Raw genomic sequence first — 10423 nt, forward strand, 5'->3', positions numbered from 1 at the left:
GTTCTCATGATAGTGAATAAATCTCATGAGATCTGATGGTTTTATAAAGAGCAGTTCGCACACACACTCTTGCCTGCCTCCATGTAAGATATGCCATTGCTCCTCCTTCTCCTTCTGCCATGATTGTGAGGCCTCCCCAGCCATGTGGAACTGTGAGTCTATTAAACCTCTTTTTCTTTACAAATTACCCAGACTCAGGTATTTCTTCATAGCAGTGTGAAAATGGACTGATACAGCAAGTTTCCAAAATTAAAATGTATGTGGAGTAGTATATATCAAATTGGTAACAGTGGTTATCTCTGCACATAAACATTTGAATATATATTAACATCACATGAAGTCATCTTCTTCAAATAAAAAGATTCATGTTGTGATTTTTTTCTTAAATTACGTTTGTCCCTACAGTTGTGATAAAGTCTACAATAGTTCAATGACTGAGTTTTTGTTGCTGAAGTACCTTAATTGTTTGTGCAAATGTAATTTGGATATCCTAGTTTTCGCTTATATAACATATTCAAAAAGAAGATACTATTTTTTAAGCCAAGAACAATGGTGTGCACCTATAGTTCCAGCTACTCAGAAGCTTGAGGCAGGAAGATCATTTGAGGTCAGGAGTTCAAGGCTGCAATCCTACCCATGAATAGCTACTGCACTTCAGATTAGGCAACATAATGAAACCTCCTCTCCTAAAAAATTATTTTTTAAAATTATTTTTAAATTCATTATTTTTTAAGAAAAGAAGATACTATTTTAATCATATTTTAGCACTGTATTTAATCACTGCATTGAGAATGATCTCCATTTATTGTACTCATATGTAAAAATATATTTTGCATAAAGTATTTTAAATATTTGTTAAGTTTTATATATATGGAAAATAATACAGAAATGTACAGATGAAATTTGAGTTGCTTCTAATTTTAGATAAATACTAGTCACTCAGCTCAGCTAATGAAATGAGTTACACTCCCTATATAAGTTTCACCAGTGATACTATATAATAGTCTTCAGAGATTTCAAAGCTGTTTCAAAGATTATTATACCAGATACTTTTTCTTTCATAGGCCCCTGGGTTATTTTGCTTGTCATATTTTACATGTTTTTTCCCACAGTCTTAAGGGTGATACATGAAAACGAACATGACAGGATGCTGTTTTATTTTTCTAAGACCTCAATTCTCCCCAAATACCTGGCTAACATCCTACTGGATAATTTTCTCAGTCTTCTCCTGGGACACAGGTCCCAAAATCAACCAATTAAAATATGATTGCTGGAGTCGATCTTGTACATGGATTCACTAGTGCCCTATTGTTTTTCATCCCAAATATCATTAAGCATTTGTTTGCCTTAAGGCATATTTCTGAAATTATATAAAAGAAAACATATTAAAGGTGTTATTTACTTTTTTCCTAGGGAAAATTAATAGAAATGGCCCTCTGTGAAGTATCAGAATAGCCTATCATATATAATTCTAAAATTTTTTCTTATTTATAACAACAAAATTTTTAACTAAGGATTTATTAAGATAGTTGGTGGAATATTTCAGGCTTCCAGATTTTGGACAATGTTAAGGGGAAACATGAGGATAGTATTGCATTCGATGTTTTAAGACGAAACATCAAGGTCTTTATGAAGAAATCTGTAGCTTTGTAGGAGGAGAGAGAAAAACAGTTATTTATTCACTTAAAATTAGCCCATTACATGACTTTTAAGATAATTGAGCACATTATTTTGTGTTCAATATTTAGCTCTAACCATCCAAATTTTCATAATAGGTAAGTATTTTAAACTTATGTTTTGTGATAATTTAGCTTCTATTCATCTTATTCTGTAGCATTATTTCCTATGATACATTTCTTTCCCTCTCTGTCTCTTATGTATATGTACATTTAATAGTTCAATGAATTTATGGAGATATTAAACTATTTTAAATGGTCATTTCTAGCAATTAATAGGTGGAATACAGCATATTTTTCTCAATATGGATACATTTATACTTAGAAAGAGCTGGTGCATATTACAGGTCCCAGTGTCCAAGATAGTCAGTAGATAACATATGTGGAGTATTTGTACATTTGATATGTGATTTACATATATGAAACAGTTGTGTACTTCATGAAAATATATTCTGAACATGCTCTGAAGTGCCTAACTATATTTAAAACACTTTACTAGAAATTTTGAAACAGTCAACTGAAAAACACTATAGTAATTGGATTTTAAATAAAAGGCTTTTTTTAAAAAAAATTCAAGAATGAAGATAGGAATTTTGGAGGCTCCCATATTACCTGAAAATAGGATGTGTAGTGGATTGAAAAAAACATTGGATACTATCTACATAAAGCCATTGTTTAAATGTTCAAAACACAACATTAGAATGACTTACCCACTGAATTATTATTTTGTTTTACAAGGAAAAGAGTAAAAGACAAATTAACAGAGGTAGTAGTGTTCTATCCTAAAAATGATATTTAGAATTCTCACCAAAAAATCGGGTTGATCAATGATTTACATCATCGTCAGAATTTTTATTCCTGTGGAAGACGCAGTAAGCAAAGCATAATGCCCCCTATATTTTAGCTAAATAGTAAAGCACTAGAAGAGTTTATGTTCTATTAATAAATTTTCCCAAAATGAATGTAAACCAAGGAGACAGAGTAAACATGTAGCAGAGGTTGATATTAAATATAGAAGATATATCTTAAGAGGCAGAATTGTGAAAAATGAGAGGTATAAATATATATATACATATGTGTGTGTGTGTGTGTGTGTGTGTGTATACACATGTATATACATACAGTATTTTAAAAGTCCCAGGTGCTTCTCGTCACAATACAATAGTACTTGAAAAAGAAATGTGCAAATATTTATACTTGCTTTGGACTCATTGTTTTGTTGTTTTCGATGTTGATTTTATCAGTAATCTCTGACAGGAATCAATCATCCCAAATGAAAAACAGAACATCAGTGACAGATTTCATCCTCCTGGGTCTGACAGATAATCCGGAACTACAGGTTCTGATTTTCTCCTTTCTGTTTCTCACGTACATACTTAGTGTTACTGGAAATCTAACTATCATCACCCTTACCCTGCTGGATTCCCACCTGAAGACCCCCATGTATTTATTCCTCAGGAATTTCTCCTTCTTGGAAATTTCATTTACTTCTGTCTGTAATCCTAGATTTCTGATCAGCATTCTAACAGGGGACAAATCCATATCCTATAATGCTTGTGCAGCTCAGCTATTTTTCTTTATCTTCCTTGGCTCAACGGAGTTTTTCCTCCTGGCCTCTATGTCCTATGATCGCTATGTGGCTATATGTAAGCCTCTGCATTATGCAACCATCATGAGTGACAGGATCTGTTATCAGCTTATAATCAGCTCTTGGCTGGCTGGTTTTTTGGTAATTTTTCCACCACTGACCATGGGCTTACAGCTGGATTTCTGTGACTCCAATGTCATTGACCACTTTACCTGTGACTCTGCTCCTTTGCTGCAAATCTCTTGCACAGACACAAGTACTCTAGAGCTCATGAGCTTTATTTTAGCTTTGTTTACTCTTATATCCACTTTGATATTAATAATTCTCTCCTACACTTACATCCTCAGAACTATTCTGAGAATCCCCTCAGCGCAGCAAAGAAAAAAAGCCTTTTCGACCTGCTCCTCACATATGATTGTTGTCTCTATCTCTTATGGAAGCTGCATCTTCATGTATGTGAAAACCTCAGCAAAGGAAGGAGTTGCTTTGACAAAAGGAGTAGCTATGCTCAATACCTCTGTTGCTCCTATGCTGAACCCATTTATTTACACTCTCAGAAACCAGCAGGTGAGACAAGCATTTAAGGATGCTCTGAGAAAGATTTCCCACAAAAAAACACTGACTTGAACGCAATTTATACTTGAAACCCACACACATTTTTTACCAAAGAACCAATAAAAATTTCAATTTTAGTTCCTTTCTGTCTTCTTATTTGTATGTCTTTTCAGAAACACAACTGTTTCTACTATTTTGTATTTAATATTCTTACAAGTCCTTATATAAATTTATATAGAAAAATTAAATGATCTGATGCACTTCCCTAAGGTACAGTTCAAAGACAGAACTAAAGTCATTTCCTACATTAATATATATCCTTAAAATAATATAATTATATTTATCACTGACAAGCTTATTTAAACAGAATATGATATCGTATCCCTTTAGCTGTTAAATCACATAGGTGAATATATGAATGTTCATGCACATGTATGTGGTCAAATATATATGTGTGTTTGTCTCTGTGTGCATCAATGTTTGTGTATATATACATGTGTATATTCATATACTCAGGTATGTGTATATTCATATATTTGCATACATCTCTATACACACATATGTGTACATTGTATGTTTATATATTCATATTTATGAATATGTGCACATATCTAGCATAAAGATATTATATTTATGCATATTTTTATATAATAGATTATAAATATTACATATTTATAATATACATCATATATGTGTGTACATTTATATATATGACTATATGAAGAGTGAATACATATATTCACTCTTTCAATTATTTTTCTTTAAAATAAAACAAAGGAAACTTATGGGATACAGGAATAACTGATATATGAACAAACTCAGAATTTAATAATTTAAATAGGGGAATTAATTTTTATAGTGATAATATTTACATTATACTTCACTTACACTCTATATAAAATAGAAAAAACAAATTACATTTTTGTCATTATGACAGCAAATTATGAATTAGAATAACCTTTACTAGTTTTTCTTTTGTTTTTAGATCAATGTATTGTGAATGCTTAAATAACAAAATTAATTAATATAACAAACCTGTCAATCAAAATAATTTCCTGAGTATAGAAATTTTCTAATTATAGTTATTACTCAAGAAAAGGGTGATAGCATTTAAGCACATTTATATAAAACATTTCTACAGAGAACTAATAACATCTCGCTTGGGAATACTGCTGTCTGAGGACTTTTATCCAAGATTGTGATTTACGACTCAATAACCATGCAATATCATAGCTTATGATATTGTTTTTTGTCTTTTACCAGTTGCCTAAGACTAGTTTTGATAAAATCTGCCCACTATACTATGTATTACTATATTAGTTGCCAAATAAATATCAAAATAAAAACAGTTTAAGCAAAAAAATAAAAAAGATTCATTGGATTGATAATCTCAGGAAGACTTGAAAGTTCTGAATTATTATGTTTAGCTCAGGAGTCAGAAAAAAGAATTCATGTGTGCCATGACACAATTTTGCTCAATCTCACTTTTGAATGCCTCTGTCTCTCCCTGTTTTTTAATATTGTATCTTTATTGTTTAAGATTTTCTTCTTAATGAAGATACCCTTTTGTCACATTATAAGTAGTACTGTATAGCACTTTGCACTCTCTCATCTATTCTCTTCAATTCATGAAACAATGAAAACAAACTCCTGAGACCAACTCCAACAGAAATGTCAGTTGAAAAGAGTTGACTGACCCATCTTTGAGTAGGTGTTTAGTCACTGACATTTCTTTGATCCAAGAGGATCAGTTCTTTGATTCTCAGTTATGGTGTGTTGGTTAGTTCACGGCTGGTAGAGTTAAGCTGTTTGGGTTTGTAAGTCTGACTGGGGTTTACAAGCTTGAGACTTTACTGGCCATCCTTAAAGTGCTTAGTAATGTTAACTATATTATTATTGTCATTGTTACTATAGTTACTGTTATTTACACGGCCTACCTGGGTTACACTGTTCTTTAAGAGGTGGAGTTGGAAGCTGGTAGTTATTCTTGCTTGAAAGTAAGAGAGAACTAATTCTTGAGTAAAGAAAATGCCATTCAAATCTAAATGAGTCAAATCTATGTGGCCAATTTGGTTGCGTAGAAAGCATGGCTACCTGCAGATACAGAGACACTTACAAGGTAAGGGCCACATGAGGATGCATTCAAAACTCTAAAAACTGACATTCCCTGAGTAAATTTATAATAGTGAAGGATTCACCTTATGCCTTGTCCAAGTATCATATTTTATCTTGGATTCCTACCAATTATAGTCAAAAGAGAGTTAAATATATAAAGTATAATGTTTATTTCCATTATGCTTTATATGTAACTAAACATTATAACTTAAAACTGGTTACTAGTGGCTGGAATTTTCATGTTCCTTATGTAGGAAGCCACATTCTTGGCATCCGCATACTTAGGCAGCTGAGATTCTTTGGACAGTAGGATGGCATAGGAAATAATTATCACAGTTTATTTTTCATTGTTTGTTTGCTTTTTTTAACTAGATGTGAAAATACATGATAATTCCTTTCCATAGAAGCACCTGTGATAAGTCCACACAACCGAAACCATGTGTTTTTCTTACTAGATTGTACTTTAATACAGCTAAATTCTGATTTAAGATATTTTATTTTGTATTAATGGAGTAACTAACTCTCCCTAATTGACGTATAGCACGTTAATCTAACGTCTCAGTTACTTGGCTTTATTAACTGTCAAATTGGGTTAACACTCCATTACTCACAGAATTTTTAAAATTTGTTGAGAGTAAATTAAGTCATTTAAAGTGTTTGTTTCAGGAACTCAATAAATATTTGTTATTATTTTATTACATAAACTACCTTTTTTCTTGTATTCTTCAATCCTAGATTTTTAAAACTGCACATTTCATCTCCTTTTGTTTAAGACAGGCTTTCCCCAGTTTACCCAGTAAATATTTGTCTTCTGCCACGAAACCATTGACAATGCCTTTGTGCTCTCATTCTGCATACTCCCTGCCTTTTTAAATTGTATGTCAGAGTTTAATACTATATTCTGGGACAATGGCTTTTAAATTTATGTCTAACCTACTTTTATCATGTGCACAAGGCCTAACTATCTGATTTTCCAATTTTCACCATGAAGAGGTGGCTTGGGGAGTGGGTATCATAACCAAAGTCTTTTTTTTTTTTTTGGCTCTTAACCCCAAAATAACCTCAAATAAGCCTCCTCTCTAAAACAACAACAACAACAAAAAAAAACTCCACCCCACTAAACAATATCACATAAAATAACATTATCTTAGTCATAATATCATTTATGGAGATTGCCTTACAAGCTGTCCCTTCTATACAGCATATCTAGAACTGCCAAAGGAAGTATTCCATGTCCTTTTTTTTTATTTTATTCTTTTTTATTTGTATAAATTTATAGGCTATAAATGTAATCTTGCTACACGTGCAGATTGTGTAGTGGTGAATTCAGGGCTCTTAGGGTATCACCCAAATAACATACATTGTACCCATTAAGTAATTTCTCATCATTCACCCCTCCCTACCTCCTCAGCCTCCCAAGTCACCATTGTCTATTATTCCACGCTCTACATCCATGTTTGCACATTATTTGGTTCCTAGTTATAAGTGCAAACATGCAGTATTTGTCTTTCTGTGTCTCACTTGTTTCACTTAAGATAATGGCCTCCAGTTCCATCCACTCTGCTTAATTTTATACCTCTGCTTTTGTGAATAGCACTGCAATGAATATACGGTACAGGTATCTTTTTAATGTAATTATTTATTTAAATCATTCATGATTTAAATGATTTAATGATTTATTTAATGATTTCTTTAAATCACTGATGATTTAATGATTAATATTTTTAATTATTTCTTTAAATCATTAATGATTTCTTTTCTTTCTTTCCTTTTCACTAGTAGCAGTATTGCTGGATCAAAGGGTAGTTCTATTTTTGTTCTTTGAGAAATCTTCTTGGGATTTTCCATAGAGGCTGTACTAATTTACAATCCCATCAATCTTTGTGAGAGTTCCCTTTTCTCCACATCCTTGCTAAAAGTTTTTTTTTTTTAATCATTTTAGTAATACCCATTCTGACTGGTGTAATATGATATATCATTGCAGTTTTAATTTGCATTTCTCTGACGATTAGTGATGTTAAGCATTTTTTCATATACCTGTTGGCCATTTGTATGGCTTCTTTTGAAAAATACCTATTCATGTCCTTTGTCCACTTTTAAATGGAATTACCTGTATTGTTGCCGTTATCATTGAGTTGTTTTGAGTTTCTTATAAATTCTGGATATCTGTCCTTTGTCAGATGCATAGTTTGCAAACATTTTCTCCCATTCTGCAGGTTGTTTGTTCACTCTGTTGATTCTCTCTTTTGCTGTGCAGAATTGTTTTTTGGTTGAATTAAGTCCCATTTGTCTATTTTTGTTTTTGTTACCTGTACCCTAGCTACATATCTCTGTGGATATCTGACTGCTCGTGAAAATCAAGTTTCAAAAGCTGCAAGTTTTATCTTTTTCCTCCAGTCAAACTTGCTTTCCATCTGATCATTTATTTGCTGAGTTACCTAATTTGTCAAACCATAAGCTCAGGGTTCATCTCTTACTACTTCTTTTCCTCTTCTTACATCATATTTTCATTAATTTTTTTTTCTACTTTCACATGTTTCTCACGTCATCTAACTGATTTCTGTACCAATGAGATTATCTTTTAAAGAGAGAAAATACCCAAGATCAATGATCATGGGTGTCTTCAGCAATGAGGCTCTCAATTCTCAGGGTGCCCAGAAGCCACTAGTCAAATCATATATTCACTCACTGCTGACTCTTACTTGTTGCCAGAAACTGCTGCCAAATAACATTGGCTTCTCCTTTTTCTGATAGTCCAAATCCAATGAGAATATTTCTAAGGTGGAACATTACCTGCTGGAAAGGCAGACTCTTCAAAAATTTTCCTAGGCTTAATAAATGAAATTAGCAATTTTGTAAGATAGAAAGTTAATTTATAAAACTAAATATGTATACTCATAGTAGCAATAAATAGTTGAAATCCAAAATAAAAAGTACCATTTACTGTCATCAAAAATGAAATACTTAGGTATAAATCTAAGATAATTTGTATGGAATCTATAGGCTTAAAAATATAACCATTGATGAACAAAATCATACGCCCTTTGAAAAATGAAGACATATTCTATATTTCTGAATAGAAGACTCCCTATTTTAATATGTCAAGTGTTCCTATTTTAATCTATAGAGTTTTATAATCCCAACCAAAATCTTAGTATATTTGTAGATATTAACAGCTTAAACTTAAATTTGATGTCTATAGGCAACAGAAATACATTAGACAAAACAATTTTGAAAAAGAATAAAATATGAGTACTCACAAACTTCATGTCAAAATCTGCTATAAAGCTACAATAATCAAGATATGCAGTACTGGTAAAAATAAAATAGAGGCCTATATCAATTTAAAGAGAATAGACGGATAGCCTAGATCCAAGATGGCCAAATAGGAACAGCTCTGGAGTGCAGTTCCCAATGAGAAAACAGAGGGTGAGTGCTCACTGCATTTCCAAACAAGTTTTCACTGCCCACAGACCAGGAGATTCCCAGGCTGAAAAGCGCCACGAGTTTTCAGTGCAGTGGTTTCAGCCGGTGCCCAGTGAGTGCACAGAAACTCACACAAGTCTGGGTGGCCTGGAACACCAGAGAGACAGAGACAACCATTCAACTGAAAGGGAGGGGGCTGAGACAGGGAGCCAGGCGATCTGGCTTGGCAGGTACCACCCCCAAAAAACAAGCAATCTGAAACACTCTGGATTGAGAGTTTGGCAGCAAGTGCAGCTGGACCCAAGACAGTCCAGCTCAGTGGGGGGAAGGGTATCGCCCAATACTGAGGCAATTCACACAGCAGCTGGGCAGAGCCTGTGGCAGCTCAACAACACCTCTGCTGACAGACTGTGACTAGACTACTCTGTGTGGGGCAGGGCATCTATGAAAAAAGGCAGCAGCATGACAGGAACTTATAAATAAAGCTGACCTTCCTAGGACAGAGCACCTGGGAAAAGAGGCAGTTATGAGTTCAGCTGCAGCAGACTTAAAGGTACCTGCCTAGCAGCTCTGCACGGAACAATGGAGCTCCCAGCTCAGCACTTGAGCTCCTATAAGAGCTCAGACTGTCTCCTCAAGCAACTCCCCGACCCCTGTATACCCAAAAAGACACCTCATAAAGGAGACCTCAGGCTGACATCTGATGGGTACCCTTCTAGGATGAGGGTAGCAGAGGAAGAAACTGGCGGCAACCCTTGCTGTTCTGCAGCCCCCATGGGTGATTCACAGGCAAGCAGGATCTGGAGTGGTCCTCCAGCAGTCTTGCAGCAGAGGGGCCTGTTAGAAGGAAAACTAAGAAGTGGAAAGAAATAGCTTCTAAGGGCAGCCAGAGAGAAAGGTCGGGTTACCCACAAAGGGAAGCCCATCAGACTTACAGTAGATCTCTCGGCAGAAACCCTACAAGCCAGAAAAGAATGGGGCCAATATTCAACATCCTTAAAGAAAATAACTTTCAAAATAGAATTTCGTATCCAGCCAAACTAAGCTTCATAAGCAAAGGAGA

At 33.9% G+C, this 10423-nt stretch overlaps 1 protein-coding gene across 1 annotated transcript; it reads left to right on the top strand.

Annotated features, from left to right (window-relative positions):
- The first annotated feature begins 2949 nt into the window (after window positions 1-2949).
- LOC108284935 (olfactory receptor 6C76) lies at window positions 2950-3891 on the top strand. Its single transcript, XM_017501913.1, has one exon. The coding sequence runs from the start codon at window positions 2950-2952 to the stop codon at window positions 3889-3891; it is 942 nt and encodes a 313-aa protein (XP_017357402.1).
- Window positions 3892-10423: the final 6532 nt, after the last annotated feature.

This window comes from Cebus imitator, unplaced genomic scaffold (genome assembly GCF_001604975.1).
Source record: "Cebus imitator isolate Cc_AM_T3 unplaced genomic scaffold, Cebus_imitator-1.0 Scaffold285, whole genome shotgun sequence".
Lineage (NCBI taxonomy): Eukaryota > Metazoa > Chordata > Mammalia > Primates > Cebidae > Cebus > Cebus imitator.

Excerpts from the sequence above, each read along its gene's own strand:
- LOC108284935 (XM_017501913.1), top strand. The coding sequence starts at position 2,950 with ATGAAAAACAGAACATCAGTGACAGATTTCATCCTCCTGGGTCTGACA.